General features: G+C 50.2%; 1 protein-coding gene across 1 annotated transcript; it reads left to right on the plus strand.

Annotated features, from left to right (window-relative positions):
* The first annotated feature begins 3,063 nt into the window (after positions 1–3,063).
* Positions 3,064–14,744, plus strand: SLC7A13 (solute carrier family 7 member 13). The gene is made up of 4 exons (XM_016153146.2): positions 3,064–3,834; positions 6,441–6,572; positions 10,910–11,271; positions 13,063–14,744. The coding sequence occupies exons 1-4, from the start codon at positions 3,150–3,152 to the stop codon at positions 13,336–13,338; spliced, it is 1,455 nt and encodes a 484-aa protein (XP_016008632.2). The 5' UTR covers positions 3,064–3,149; the 3' UTR covers positions 13,339–14,744.
* Positions 14,745–16,299: the final 1,555 nt, after the last annotated feature.

Below are 16,299 nucleotides of genomic sequence, written 5' to 3' on the forward strand. Positions count from 1 at the left end.
GTGCTTTCCCGCTCGGCAGCCCGGGCGGAGTGAGGCCTCGTCTTGGCACCCACGCTGCTTTGCAGCTCTGGTGACGCCCTCAGCCCATTCTCATCGCATCTCTTTTGAGGGTGCCCCATGGGACCCATTGGACCAGAGTCTCTGTCCCAATTGTAGGGCCATCTTCCTCCCGGCGACTGCCACGCCTCTCCTCCACTGCTGGGCCTGCCACGCCGCCCTCGCTGCGGCACCCCCTTCCTGGTTCCTGGCGGGTGCGGCAGGCTCCTGGCTTTCAGGAGTCCCCGGTGGGCATTGGGGCACGAGTGTCTTCTCTTGGTCCCCAGCAATACCGCTGCCTCGGTCCTCCAAGACTCGATCAGGAGATGTGGCCTGAGAGCGGCGTGGCCACATCTCTGATCTGCCGGAGGACGAGGGGTTCCCAGGATGCAGGGCCCTGCGGCCGCGGACGCAGGAAGTCCCAGAGTTGGCCGCCCCAAAGGGCCGCGTCCTGCACACAGCGCTTTGCCCTCTCTGCTCCGACGCATCCTCATCCCGTCTCCTGGGGGCTTGCTCAGCTTGCCTTTTCTCCTTCAAAATTGCTGGTGATATGGTATTTTAAGTTTCACATTTAGAGAAGTGACCAAAATGTTTTCCGGAATGGCCATGCTGTTTCACACCCCACCAGCGACTTGGGGGTGAGGGGGAGCTCCTGTTTGTCCAGGTCCTTGGCCGGCACTGGTTTCTGCCTGTCTGGACTGTTACAGCTGTTCGGTCTGGGAGGTGGGACATGTTTTCCTATTGTGATTTCAATTTACATTTCCCTGCTGACTGATATTGTTAAGCATCTTTCCATGCACTGGTTTATTTTTTATTAGCCATTTATATATCTTCCCTCGTAAATGTCTTTTCATGTTTGCCCATTTTTGATGGATCGTCTTCTTGTTACTGAGTTATAAGCATTGTGTGTGTGTGTGTGTGTGTGTGTGTGTGTAAATGTTGGGTATAAGTCCTTTACTGGGTATGTGTTTTAAAAATATGTGCTTCCCATCTATTGTTTGGCTTCTCTTTTTCTTAATGGTGCCTCTCGAAGTACGAAAGTTTTAAAATTTGATGTGGTCCAATTTAACGATCTTTTCTTTTACGAACCATGCTTTTCGGCTTTGCCTAACATAAGGTTCTGAAGCTTTTCTTCTATATATTCTTCTATAAACTTTTATTGTTTTAACTCCTGCATTCAATTATATGATTCATTTTGAGTCAGTTTTTGTGGATGGTCTGAGATGAAAGTCTAGTTGATTTTTCCCTATGTGGACATGTAATGGTCCCAGCACTGTTTCTTGAACAGACTACCTTACCCACCAATGAATTGCTTTGGCACCTTTGTGGAAAAAAAAAAAATCACTAGACTAAAATATAAGGCTTTATTTCTGGACTCATGATCCTGTTCCATTGATCTGTTTGTCTGTTCTTTTGCCAATGTCACATACTCACAATTACTGTAGCTTCCTTCCGTTTGTGGTTTTTAATTTAACTCCATCGTCATTGATAAACTCGAATTATTTTATATTCATTGGACTTATTCCTGCCTTAGCATATCATCTCTGCTGGAGAACGTTCCATGTGTGGTTGAAGAGAATTTATTTTCTGCTCTTGATAGGTGTGAGGTCAAGTGGGTCAATATTTTTAAGTTGTACATAGTCTTGTTTTCTACTATAAGTTGTAAGTATTCTTTCTAGTTTTTCTATCAGACTTTGAGAGCAGAGTGTCAAAGTCTATGACCGTTGTTGAATTTTTTGTTTCTGCCTCCAATTCTGTCCATTTTAATGTCATATATTTGGGGCTCAATTGTTAGGTAGTCACAGTTTATAATTATTATTTCTCTTGCTAAGTTGATCTTTTTGTCATTATAGAATGTCTCTCCAGTCTAGTAGCAATTTTTTCTTAAAGCCTGTTTTGCCTTTTATTAGGAAAGCCTCTGTAGCTCTTTTTTGGATACTCTTTCCATTAGGTATCTATTTGTATCTTTCTACTTTTAACCTATTTGTATCTTTGAATCTAAGACATCACTTATAGACTGTATATCATTGGATATCATTGGATAATGCTTTTTTTTTTTTTTTTTAATCCATTCTATCTATCTCTCTGGAATGGGCGGGGAGCCTGGTTTTGTTTGAGATGAGAGCCCGGTCATGTTTACTGAGACCTACACAGTATTATCAGTGGGTTTTGGGTTGTAGTCTGTCAGACAGTAAGTAGTCAGTTTACCCACAACAGAAGCAAAATCATAAATGTCTTCATTTACTTTGAGAGGATAATTCGGAAATGATTTACATAGGAGGCCGGGGTGTGCTCCAAACTTGTGAGGCTCTGGAGGCAGGACTCAGAAGGATGCTTGGCGTGGGCAAGTTGGCGTACGTAAGAGCGACACGGGCCCGGCCAGGCCTTGCTCCGTGCTCAGCACCCCCCGCCCCTCCCTCGTCCTCGGGGCAGGCCTCCCCCTTCATGTCCTGTCCACGTCTTCCTGCCTTTGACCCTGGCTCCCGGGATGCGAGTGGTCAAGGGACAGGCCTGTGTGTGCGGACTGTCACGCTCTCACCTTGTTGACTGGTCTCCATGGTCCTGACCGAAGGTCAGCACTTCGTCTCTTGACAGTCTGAGGATAAAAGACGGGAGGGAGAGGGAGCAGGACCCGCGAGAGGGTGGGAGGCTCAGTCCCCAGTGTCCACGACAGGAAAGCGAAGGACGCTTTCCGAAGCTGAGATGCTCGCCGGTCAGCGTCTTCCCGTGGTCCTTAGAGTCACGGCGGCGACCACACGTGTCACAAACGAGAGCTCGCAGATGGAGCCCGGGAGGTGCACTACCACGCGGGACGCTGCTTCCGGCCGCAGCGCCCCGTCTGGCTTTAAATTCCTTCCTCCGTCCGCATGTATTATTTTGATAATAATTAAAAAACAAGTCAAACCGAACCCCTCCGAGGAATCGTGCGCCACTTGGCTTGGATGCGTCGCGTAGGCTTTGTTAATGATTAAAAACGGGCCGCGTCAGGCGGGGCTGGGATGCGGGGGGCAGCAGCGCCCGGCCCAGAGTGCCCGCCGGCAGCCTTCTCGGCAGGGCACACGGGGCGCTCCGGAGACCGCTTCGACCTGGGCTTGTGAAACTCTCCGGCCGCGATGGACGGAGAGAAGAAGATACAGCTCAAGAGGGTGTTCGGCTACCGCTGGGGCACGAGCTTCCTGATAGTCAAGATCATCGGCATGGGGATCTTCGTGGCGCCCACGGGCGTGCTGAAGTACTGCCACATGAACGTGGGGCTGTCCCTGTGCGTGTGGGCCGCCTGCGCCCCGCTGGCCGTGATCGACGCGCTCTGCTCGGCCGAGATCGGCGTCACCTTCCCGTGCAGCGGTGCCCAGTACTACTTCCTCCTGCGATGCTTCGGCAGCGGCGTCTCCTTCCTGAACCTCTGGACGAGCCTGTTCCTGGGGCCCGGCACGATGGCCAGCCAGGCCCTGCTCCTGGCCAAGTACAGCATCCAGCCCTTTTTCCCCGGCTGCCCCGCGCCCGGGCTGCCCACACGCTGCCTGGCGCTGGCCTTCCTGTGGGTGGTGGGCATCCTGAGTTCCCGGGGCGTGAAGGAGGTAGCCTGGCTCCAGGTGGCCAGCACCGTGCTGAAGATGGCCATCCTCGGCCTCATTTCCCTGAGCGGGGTGGTGCTGCTGGCGACAGGGAGGGAGGAGAACGTGGCCAGCTTCCAGAACCCTTTCCAGGCCGAGTACCCTGACGCCTCCCATCTCATTCAAGCCTTCTACCAAGGATGGTTCGCGTACTTGGGCGGGGGAGCCCTTACGTTCATAGCAGGTGATTAACAACGCACTGACAAAAACCTTTCTAGCCGTGATTTATTGCATACAGTAGGAAATGGACTGTTTTACATTCGATTGTGAGTTTTACGTTACATAAATGATTCCATTTTTTTTTTTTTCTTCTTTGTGACTTTCTGAAGCAGGTCAGAATGTGCCAGCCTCGCGCCGGCCGCCCGATCTCCGCCCGCCCTCCTCCCCTCCCCCACAGTTACTCCAGAGTGCTTCTCTTCTCCAGCTTTCTTTTCTGGGACCACGGGGAGGGGCTCTTCTTGATTCTCTGGTTTCCTTTCTGTGACAGGATGAGTCCTGGGGTTGTGGAAATCATTCCCCCCCACCCCATGACACTGTGAGTCCAGCACGGACACAGTGCCAGGTCGTGTTTGTGTTGGGTGCCGGTCACACACTCAGGCTCGTATTTCTCAAGAGAAGAGAGCCGTAGGTCCAGCTTGCTCCAAGGCCGGATTTCACACTCTGGCCTCCGACGTCAGGACAGAAGTTTCCCCTCCGCGTTCAAAGTCGGGCTCTTCCCGTGAACGACGTCTATATCCTGTCCCTCTCCTCCTCGGGGACTGTCCACGTTCATCGATCTCATGGTCTTCAGCTTCGGCCTCGTTGCCAGCTCTTCCCCTGGGCGTTTGAGCAAGAAGCAGACTCTCCGCTTTCGGACTAAGTTCCCCCCTGTTTCTGGGCCCCCCTCATCACCCATCGGTCAGTGAATGATTCAATCAGCAAATATCTCTGTAAACACTGGCTGCTTTTAAAACCCCGCGCGTGGGCCTGAAGCTGAGCAAGGTGTGTTCTGTACCGTCAGAGGCTTGCAGCCCCGTGGAAGGAGCCATACCTAGACCTTGGCCTGGCCCTTGCCGCTCGCCAGCTGTGGCAAGTGTCTCTACCTCTCTGCGCCTTCTTTTTTCTTTCCTCCCTCACCTGGGAAAATGGGCACCAGGGCTCAAAACCGCTGTCACGCTGTGCCTGATACAGCTGTGGAGACCGGAGCATGCAGGTGCATGTAGGATACGGGCGTGGTGGTGGGCGACGGCCGGCCGGTTTCCATCGCGTGGGCTGATGGCAGGTGCGACTTCCAGGGCAGGTGCGCGGAGAGGCAGAGCAGCTTGGCACCGGGCTGGCGGCGGGTGGTGGTGGCGGGTGGTGGAGGCCTGGCGAGTGGACGCCCGGCTCTCAGGCCGGAGGCGGACACCTAACACAGGAGCCGCAGGCGGTTTAGAGAATCACGAGCGACACTCACATCTTTTCCCAAGAGGCTGTGACCGACACGGCGCGGTGCTGACCAGAAGCCGTTTCGCTGAGTCAGAGGGCACTGGTGGACTTTGAGTGAGAGCGGTCAGTCGGTCTGCACCGAGTTAAAAAGTGAGGCGTTGAGGAAGGAAAGCTGCGGCAGGAGATGGCTCTTCCGTGCAGTTCGGGATTAAATGGGCCACCGCGGTCTGAGAGGCTGGCACGGTTAGCAAATCTCTCTCAACCTTTCACTTTGTCTCATTCGTTGAAGGATCGAAGAATTATCTCTGGCTTCTATTTGTGCCAATTTCACCTTGTTCCGTCTCCAGAGATGTTTTCTTGCTCGATCATGCTTTGTCTGCTGAAAACGGGTTTACGAAGTTTACTGACCTATAGGGCTCTTCGCAGGCAGCTGGCAGCAAACAAAAGCTGGAGGAATTTCGGTGGGATTGTTAATTTATTTACAACTGATTTAAGTACAACTAAATTCCAAGTAACACTTTTACCTGTAAAAGGGCGATTTGTAGACAGCTGACTCTGCGTATTGTAGGAACATTCACCTTCTAAGTTCAAGCCCCAAAATATTCACTACCTGTCTGGCCATTATAACCTGGAATTGCATTGTGTTTTGTTGTTTTATGTCCCTTACCTCCTCTCTGTAAATCTCTCACACAATGAGAAAGAGGCAAAGGCCCAGAGGAAGGTAGAGTTGTCGATTCGCTGTCCAAGAACTTCACTGAGTATAGAGCCATTCACAGCTCATCAAGTGCCAGGTGGTTGACTGGACTTCTACTGTCTCTACAGTTTACATTTCTCCCAATATGAAACCTCGACGGTCAATCGTCCAGAAGCCCGTGACTAGTGCGCGGCACGGGCCGGGTCCCCACGAGCGCCTTCTCTCTGTTCCTCCAGCGCTGCCCCCGCTCCCCTCGGATTGCACCACGAATGCCACGTTGCAGGTGGTGACAAGTGACAGACATCAGAGGGCAGACGGAGAGATTTGGCTCCGAGTAGCAGAAACCCACATACATGCGTTAAACGGCCAAAGGAGAATCTGCTGGAAGAACATGCTGTGTTCTAGGGAGACCGGAGCAACCAGTGTTCGTGGGCAAGAGGAGTCGGGGGGCTCTAGCCCGCGAACAGCCAGGGTCCTCGGCGGCCTGTCTTTCTTGCCACCATGACACTGCTTGTGTGTGCGTGTGTGTGTGTGCGCGTATGTGCGTGTATGTGCGCGCGCGCGGTGTGTGGCGGGCGCCGGGGGCAGAGGAGGAAGCTGGCGTCACACCGAGCACAGCGAGCAGTTTTAAAGACGCATTTAAGATGCAGTTTTTACCAATTGCGATTTCGCTCTTTTCTGTGTTATAGGGGAGGTGGAGAACCCCGGAAGGACAATCCCGAAATGCATCCTCACTGCCTTACCTCTGGTGACGGTCCTTTATTTACTGGTTAACGTGTCTTACCTGGCCGTTCTGACCCCCAGGGAAATTCTCTCTTCAGGTTTGTATGCAAATGACTAAGGCAATGAATGATAATGATGACAGTTCTGGTACTTTTAGGAGGCATAGTGGGACTGCTTTTTGTTGTTTTGTTTAGAGAATCAACTGGTAATTTTTGAAGATGACAAAGTATGGTTTGGCTGAGGAAACAGCTTCGTCCTTAAACTTGGCAGCGTGTTTTCTGGGAATGTGGGGCAGTTTACCTGAACAGGTGTGTGGTGAAGCCCGGGTCCCTCTTGTGACCTCTTCTGAGCAGTGGCACTGTGTCCTCAGGGCTTATAGTGACCAAAACTTTTACAACATTGATTTTCCAAACGCTATCCTAGCTGACGTAAAGAATGACAGACTTGAAATGCAGGATTTTAGCAGTTAAAAGAATAGATTTGATTCATATTGTATAATGTTGTTGACTGTACATAATGCTAAAATTCATGGTGGCAAAAGGCCCTGAACATATTGAAAATTCGATTCAATGATAACTATTTTAGTTGTAGGTAACTGTCTTAATTGTAGAATAAACAACAAAAGAATAAGAAAATCTTAAGGAAATAAACATATTTTTAAAAGCAAATAACAGATTTACGGACTAAGGGGAAATCTGGAAAGAATTGGGAACGGGAGACACAGAAGACTAACAGTGTCCCAAATCAGCATCACGCCTCTGAGGTCGGCCGTCACCCGGCCAGCAGGCCCCCCAGCAGGCCCCCGAGGTCGGCCATCACCCAGCCCGTAGGCCTGATTACTCCTCAGTCGCTATCACTGTTTGCATTAAGTCTTCAGGGGCCTCAGGGGCCAACCTAAGGAGCGTTGAATATCAAAGTCCTGACACACTTGGCCTCCCTTCTGAGTCCCTGCCGCACAGGAAGCACCGTGAGCAAGGTACCAATGATGGGTCCTGCCAGGCCCTTTATGCCAGAGAGCACCAAGATTCTGACTATTTGTGGGAACCAACCAAACGCTAAACCGGATGAGAACAAGTAGTGACTTATTAACTACTTTGGTTATGCAGAGAATCAACTTACCAAGTTAACTATGGGTGTGGTCAGGGCCGCTGTCCCCCCCCCCAACCCCCCCACTCCCCGCCCTGGGCCGCCTGGTTGTTACGGTTCACTGAAGCATTGGCCCTGGCCATCCTGGTGGCTAAAAAACTGCGACTTTCTCCTCTGGTGGGTCCTAATGGTCACAGCAATCCTGTGGGTGGCACTATTGTTTTGGCACGTGTGATTTGACTTTAATTGCTTATAATTTAGTTTACAGTGGTTACTGTTTAGGCAAAGAAGTCTCAGAGCACGTTTAAATCCTGAAATAATTTTTTTTTAATTCCTAGATCTACCGTTTATTGTATTAGGAATTTAAATTAAGAAAATCAGAGCTATAGATGAAACATGTATGTACAGGACAGCTATCACAGCATTCCATATGAGAGCAAAAAATTAAAGATCATCAAAATATCCAACAAATTTGAAATGAACACGTAATTTATGGAAATCCCTGTAATAGACCATTCTGAGCTTTTTCAAATATGATATCGTTGCTGAATACTCAAAGGAACAATGTTTATAATGTAACGATGTGGAAAAAGCAGGATCTATCTTATCCTGAGACAGAAGGTAAGCGGTTAAGAGTGGAAAGCTGCCGGAACGATATCGTGGGTGAGTTCGCTTTACTCTTTCCTGAATTTTCCATGTTTTCTTTAATGAGCTACACAATTTGTATGAGAGAAAAATTGCAAGCATTAGGAATGGATTTCTAAATTGAAGAATGCTGAGGATCGAAGAGTCAATGTTTTCAATCAAATGGGAATAGAAGATTCGAAACGCTCCTACAGAACAGAGGATATCTAGGCTGTGGTGGGAATCGAATGCCACATTTTATCCGATGGTTGTTGAAAACCAGTTGTTCTGAGCTGTGATGCACACAAGACTCTGTGGTGTACGCAGGGAAAGAACCAGCGGCCTGGGTCGTGTCGGGCTTTCGCGTGCGTGGCCGTCAGCACTCTGGCCTGCTTCTTCTCTGATTGTTGAAGGAAGGAAAGGGAGCTTTTGTTCTGAATCGGTTCTAGGACAGAGCAAGGAGCGCTGCCCTCTGCAATGAGGTCTGTGGCCCATGGCAGTGAGGGGCCTGCTCCGGGCTTTGCCAGCGGGAGGATTCCAATGTCACGCCACCCTGGGCACACCATGTTCCCTAGGGCTCCATGTTCCATTTAAAACTAGACAACGTCGGCACAGGGAAAGCTAGTCCCCGAGGGTGAGCGACCCTTGGGGGCAGAGGCCAGAGGGTCTCCCTGACCCTCCCTTCCAGCCCGCGTCTGGCCAAGCCAGTGTGGCTGAGAATTTCAAGAAGAGGGTGGAAAGTTTTAGGGCAAGTTGCTTTGTGACATCGCATTCTTTTTTAAAAAATAAAATAGTGTATCCCTTTTAACCCACAAGTCTCACTTCTAAGAATTTACTATGCCGAGAGGACCCTCACACGGCGACCCGCCCAGACCTGGAGGCACAGTGTGTTCATAAAACGCCCCTCAGACTCCCAAAGGAACCAGAGCCTCAGAACCCGCCAATGCAGGAAAGTAGATGATGCGAGGAAAGTAATAAAGAAAGGGAAAAGCCGCTTGTGGGGCGGAGATGGAGGCCGAGCCAAACGAGCGCCTCCTCAACGTACGGCGACCGGTCAGGGGGAGCCGGCAGGAGATCAGAGGACGGGGTCGCTCCTGGACGGGAGCATGTCCGGATCGGCCCAGAAGAGGAGACCGTGTGAGGGCGTGTGGACCCCCGGCCTCGCCCGATCTGAACAATGAGTAACAGGGGAATTACGTTAAAACGAGACCCAGAATGGTCGGATAGCTCCAAAGAGAGAAGCGAAAAATGGTGCTCGAGGCTAATTTGAAAGAGGTTCAAAACAAGAGGTTAGAACAAGAGCTATTGGTGACGTTTTAATTCTTTCCTGTTGAAAAAGTTTTGCTGGTTGTTCTAAGCCACCGTGCTGGGCCCCAGGAGGCCAGCCGTGGCACCAGAGCGTGACCCCAGAGGCGCCGGGTCTTGCCTAGTCGTCCCGTTGAAAAAGCGGCTTCTCGTGTCTGCACAACGTGCCCTTGTTTGTAGCCACGTGATGTGAATTGGACTGGAATCGGTTCTCACAAGCAACAGAGGCTTTTGTGCCTTTTATAGCTACTAACTTAGAGTGAACGAGTGTTTGTTAGATCCTTCACCTTTGGGTAACGAAATCAGAATATTCTCTAAACGTGGGGTTTCTCCATCCCGGCACGAGACAGGGTTTCCTGGGGGGCCCGTCCTGTGCATTGCGAGATGTTTGGTGGCATCCTCGGCCTCCGCCCACTGGATGCCAATAGTAAACCTCGACCTCCCCAGCTGGGACAATGAGAAAAAGCTCCAGACATTGCCAAATAACCCTCGAAGAGCCAGGTCACCTCCAGTTGAAAACCTGGTCTATGGTTTAGATGAGCACCCAAATGTCATGAGAACTTTAACGGGCATGTAATTCGTTTTCTTTGCCTGTGGAGTTCATTTCCATTCCTGTTGAGTATTTCCAGCTGCAGCGAGACGTGCCCTGCCCTACGTCTCCTTCCTGTCCGGGCGGTGTCGCCCGAGCTTTTTAAACTCCCACTGCGACCGTCAGCACCCTGTAAACTTCTATTATCAAATAAGCATGCGTTCCAATCATCCACCCACCAAAATCAGCGCATTTCACGGTATTACTGAAAACTAACACCGTGTCTGTCACTGAGTGAAACGTTAGTTTTATAGAAAAGAAATGAATGACCCTTCCCTAAGGAAGGGGAGTAGGGGAGACATGGAAGATGATCACCGTTTATGGTACAGAGTGACCGACAGAGTTTATGGTACAGAGTGACAGGGTTTATGATACAGAGTGACTGACAGGGTTTATGATACAGAGTGACAGGGTTTATGGTACAGAGTGACAGGGTTTATGATACAGAGTGACCGACAGGGTTTATGATGCAGAGTGACTGACAGGGTTTATGATGCAGAGTGACAGGGTTTATGATACAGAGTGACAGGGTTTATGATACAGAGTGACAGGGTTTATGGTACAGAGTGACAGGGTTTATGATACAGAGTGACCGACAGGGTTTATGATGCAGAGTGACCGACAGGGTTTATGGTACAGAGCGACAGGGCTATAATGGGCACGTGCATGCGGCGTTGTGCGCGTGTGAAGTAGAGACATAAACAGGGAAATCGCGCGGCGTCCCGATTTCTTCACTGCCTTTGCGATCCCTGCCTCCACCTGGAAGTGACCGCCAAAGGCTTTTCGGCGCTCTCTCCTTTTTCACGTTTCCGCGTGTTCTTGTTCCCGCAGACACCGTGGCCGCCATGTGGACGCACAGAGTCTTCCCCTCCCTGGCGTGGGTCGTCCCTTTCGGCATCTCCGCCTCGCTGTTCGGCAGCCTTATGATGAACATGTTCCAGCTGTCCAGAGTGGCATACATCGCAGGCCAGGAGGGCCAGCTGCCCGCGCTCTTTCACATGCTCAACGGTCACTCGTCCCCCTCCCTGGCCGTGCTGCTGTTTGTCACTATCGCGTCCATCGCGGTGATTTCGATGGACCTGATCGAGCTGATCAATTATCTTAACTTCGTATTTTATATTTGGACTGTGCTATCAATGATAGGAATTCTAAAACTGAGGCGCCAGGAGCCCGATCTACCCAGACCTTATAAGGTACGAGTGAGTTCTCTTATTTTTGTCTGTGCGAATACTAACAAATTGTAAAACGCAGAAAGATGAGCTGGCTGGGGTTTTAATTCTCATCGTTCTGGGATAGATTTTACACAGTGTGAACTTGCTTAGCTTCCGTTCGGTTCACGGGAGAGAAGGGCAGGCGGCTCCCGTGGTGGCCGGGCAGGGCGGTCCGAGTCTTTCGCCCAGACGTGACTTTGTGTGCGTCCGTGAGGACATCTCCTGCCCTGAAACAGCCTCTTAGTCCGATCACCAGCAAATCCCATCTTTTCAGCGTTACTAGCTTTTAACCTGACCTTCAGTCTGGACGCAGGAGAGTGTCAGAGGACAGCCCTTGGCGGCAGAAGGTGGTGTCAGAGAGGGGCGGCCTGCGGCCAGTCATTGGGCGGCCTTGGCTGACCAGGCATCCGTCCAAAGCTTCGCCTGGATTGTCACATTTGCGCCTCTCAGTCCCGTGAAAGGCGGGCACTGCCGTCATCACCACTTCCTAGACACGGCAACAGGTCTAGAGACGTTAAGCCCCTTGGAAGCTCACGCAGGACAGATCTAGGCAGCCTTTCTGGAGAGTTCGCTCCCTACGCACAAAACCTCAGAGAGGTGCTGATGGGAAGGAAGCGGTGAGCTCAACGTGGGCTTCAGGGGACCCCCCGCTGTCCTTCCTCTAGCCCCCTCCCCGGGCTTGCGCCCGGCGCCCCTCGCTGTGTGCGTTGGAGTATCATTATCTGTTTGTACCCTCTGAGCGTGTATAATTCCTCTAGAGAGTCCGGTGACCCGACCACAGTATGGTGGCTTCCGGGGGACGCTCAGAGGGGATGTGGGGGAGGGGAGCCGTCTCCTTATTTGACCTCTGATCCCAGTTTCTTCAGATCTAAAGTGAGAATAAATAATGCCCGCCCCCTAGGGATGCGGGGCTACTGACCGCACTCAGGCATCCGCGTTGATAGTCATTACTATGTACGTTATACACATTTGCATCAAAAAAGGCGAGGAGAACCGGAAGTGGCCGAAATGTGTCTCGATGACCCACGAGCACTGCTGTTTTCTCCCCTGTCACTTATTTTATAGTTCACACTAAGCCGTGAGAGGACCGGTAATCTTTTGCAAGGGCACTTTACAGATTAAAAGGGGATTCTTCATGCCTTAAGCCCCCTTTAATTAAAGGGTTCCAAAACTATGACGAGTGGTGTTACATTTCTAGGGTACAGATTCATAACTCTGACGACATCTCAACAGTGACCTACTGAATTTTCTCCCTAGGTCGGGTAATGTTTGGTGCAGGACACTTATAATCCTGATACAAAGCAGACGCTGAGGATAGGGCTTCAAAGATTGTTTTTGTTTTTTTTACAAAAAACAACCACCGCCCCCCCCCAAAAAAAAAACCCACAAAAAATAGGGAGAATTGTTTTGACCAAAAGTTTCGCTTCGCTTTGTTTTGTTTTTAATAAGCTGAGTCTATAAAGTCATCATAAGTACCTGTCAATGTCTACGTGAGTAGCAGAGGGTCTGAAGATACTGGTTTTGACATAAATTTCTCACTGCTCGGAGATATTTTCCTGGGGAAATTGTTGTGACTTCCACTGGGCTTGGGACACTCCCTCTCAACAAATTCCTGTCGCCTAGATCAGACTTAGTCCCGCCGAGGAGCAGTCGAATGGCGACGGACCCGTTTTCCATCGTTGGCTTAAATCTCCGTTCCATTCGTGTCGAGTGTGCAGGTACCGCACGTGGGCTCTCGTAGCTAACGTTGTTCCTGGATCATCCCTTTCTCAGGTGTTCCTGCCCTTCCCTTTGGTGGCAATGGCCGTCAGCCTGTGCTTGGTTTTGATCCCTTTGGTGAAGTCCCCACATATGTACTACATGCACATATGCCTCTTCATCCTCAGCGGGCTTCTGGTCTACGTCCCCTTCGTGCACTTCAAATGGAAGCTGGCCGGGTTCCAGACGATGACGTGCCACTTGCAGTTGCTGTTCAACATTTGCGTCCCCGACGTGTCGGATGAACCGACGTCAGAAGCAGAACGTGTTAAGAAAAAAGCGGCCTTCTAAACCGAGCCGAATCCCAAGTCAAGATGATGCGCAGGATGCGATGTTAGTGAGGAAATGCCTAAGGAAAACCCTTTCCTCGAGTGAGATAACGTGTATGGAAAAGTGCCGAAGACAGTACCTCGCTTTAAAAATCACAGAGAAATCGTTTAGTGTAACTAAACTCTGTTTTGTTTGGCAAAAAGCTGAAGTCTCGGTTCTACGTTGCTTGCTACATTGACGATGTCTTTCACATTCTTCCATTTTTTTCGGCACCCCCCACCCTACCCTACTGATTTGTGAGGATCTTGTCATGAAAGTTGACAAATAAAAATAAAAAAGCGTTTTCCTCCTCTCTCCCAGGTCCTTTCTGTCCCGATCTGAAGTTAGAGGAATGACCCCATTTGTCTCACTCGCTTCTCCTGCCAGTGGTGGCTTTTTCAACCCAAAAGCTGTTTTAGAAGCATGCGTTTTGTGGTTTGTTTCCTTTTTGATCCTTTAAACTCTGAGGTGCCTCAGAAGAACGGCTTCACTGTGTCTTCATTTGATTGCAGCATGACCTCTCTACCCCGGGGGTGTTGTGCGGGCGACGGGTGTGTGTAACAGCCAGGTGAGCAGAGAGCGCTTCTGAACGAGCACCACACCCCCCAGTGCCATTCAGCCTAAAAGGTCTGACCGCTTAGTGCAGAGTTTTCAAGGTCCTGGGCTTGGAGACGTGCGTTCAGAAAGCAGAGAGACTTTCTGGAAGTCGGCGTGCAAAGATGTCCCGCGGCCTTGATTAGCCGACTCTGCTCCCCGTCTCTCTTCACCCCTAGAAAGTGGTATCCACAAACGTCACAGGGCTTGTCAAGGATGAGGAGCCATCCCCCGGTGTGATGATTGGTTTTTAGTGTCAACCCGGCTGGGCCGGGGTGCCCAGATATTTGGGCAAACATTACTCTGCATGTTTCTGCGAGGGTGTTTTTTGGATGAGATTAACATGTAGATCAGTGGACATTGTGTGAAGTCGATCGTCGTCCGTCCGTAATGTGGGCGGGCCTCGTCCAGTCAGGTGAAGCTCTTCACAGAAGGACTGCCCTCTGCCGAGCAAGAAGGAATTCTGTCAGTAGGTGGTCTTTGGACCTGAACGATAGCGCCGACTTTCCGGCCTGCCAGCCCACACTGCAGTCTTTGGACTTGCCCACTTCCGTAGTCACGTGAGTCAAGACCTTAAAATAAATCTCCACACCTTTACCTCCCTCTCCCTCTCTCTCTCTTCCTCTCTCCCTCTCTCTTTACATACACATCCTATTGGTTCCAATTCTCTATAGAACGCTGACTTTTCCAAACGGCTTAAATATCCTATCCTCACTCACTGTAATTGTTCCTCCATGCGCAGTAGAAATAGCTATTCTGCAGAAGAAATTATTTAGGTTTTCTTTAGATGCTACTCCACATCGGGCAACTATGAAACGTGCAAGCATGGTAAGCGGCAGAGTGCGGGGCGCTCCCCGCCCAACATCGGGCGGCGCCGCTTACTACCGACGTGTAGCCCCTTGCATCGTGGGAAACGACCCTGGAGCCCCCGAGGGAAAGCTCCAGATTGTGTCAAGAACAGACTTTGTCTCTTACCCTATCTTGGATTTTATCTGAGAATCTCACAGGGTTACGTAACATCAAATTGCAATTTCTATAATACACATTTAGCATTTTACCATAAACGGAATTCATTAAAATAAATGAATCCGCAAAGATTCTGTAGAACAAAGTGTCCCTCGTAAAAGCCAGCAGCCTCTGAGCCGATGGGCTAGTTCTGGGCACCGAGCAGAGTTCCAACTCGAATTTCGTCATCTGTTGGCCTCAATCTTATCATAACAATTTGTGTTTTAAAAAATACCGCACAGAAAAGTCAAAGATAATATTATTTTCTTTTGCTCGCAGGAAACATGCATTGTGTTTCTTGCTAAAAGCATTTGGCTCACAGAACCCTCGACGTCACAGCTGAATCCAAAGCCCATTCTTGTTTTGGAATTTTTTAAGAAGCTGACTGCAAGTTCTGCAGAAATCCTAATATTAATAGCAAGAGTCAAAACTTCGGGATGTTTCTGATGCAGGTTCGACAGACTGCACCTTGCCTCAGGTCAGCATTAAGGAAATGACTTAAAGGATTAAACTTGTGTAAAGTCCTCTGGAAAGAAAGCAGTGATTGATGTCTAAATACATCATGAGCCAGCAGGCTGGATCTGAGAGAGATGTTTTTGAGAAGCCGAAGCCGAAGCCGTCGGGGAATTAATGCTGCAGGTTTTTTTGTGGCTCTTCGGGAAAGCCAGTGAGAGATCGTGAGCACGCGTCTGTGGCTGGGGACAGTCCCATCTGCTTCTTTATCTTGTGCGTGAGCTGCAAATGGCTCTTGTCCAGCCTCAGGAGATCACAGTCTCCAAGCCTCGTCTGCACGGACAAGTCTGTTCACACACTCCAGCATCAGTAATGACAGAGCGGCCGTGGTAAAACTGGTCCAAAAAGGCCTCGAACTCCAAGGGGAGAGAATCTATTCAGCCAAAGGGTTTGTAAACACGAAGTTTGAGAGTGACGATTGTCACTCTTGGGGGCGAAGATTTGGCGAGGCTGTGTGTGACAACGTCCCACCCTCTTAGGATTGCTGCGAGGCTTAAATGGAATTATTCATCTAATTGCTCCGCCTGTAACAAAGGGCTCAGCAACTTTTCTGACGTGTGCAGTAGAAATAGCTCTTCTCCCGAGGCGATTATTTCGATGTTCTCTGGATGTGACTCTAAATCGGGCAGCGGTGAAGCGAGCAAGCGGGCCGTCCAGCCTCTGCCCCCGCGTTTCACTGGCTTTTATTTTCGCGACACGGTAGACTGGATGAATTTCTGGCATTTTAAGGGAGGGTGCCCTTGTAATCCACAAGCGTCAAGGCTCCTTAAAACGCACTAGAAAAGGTTCGGCAAAGTCAGAAACAGTAACACAGGTTATGTGGATCAGAAC

The sequence above is a fragment of the Rousettus aegyptiacus genome, unplaced genomic scaffold (genome assembly GCF_014176215.1).
Source record: "Rousettus aegyptiacus isolate mRouAeg1 unplaced genomic scaffold, mRouAeg1.p scaffold_m13_p_15, whole genome shotgun sequence".
Classification (NCBI taxonomy): Eukaryota; Metazoa; Chordata; class Mammalia; order Chiroptera; family Pteropodidae; genus Rousettus; species Rousettus aegyptiacus.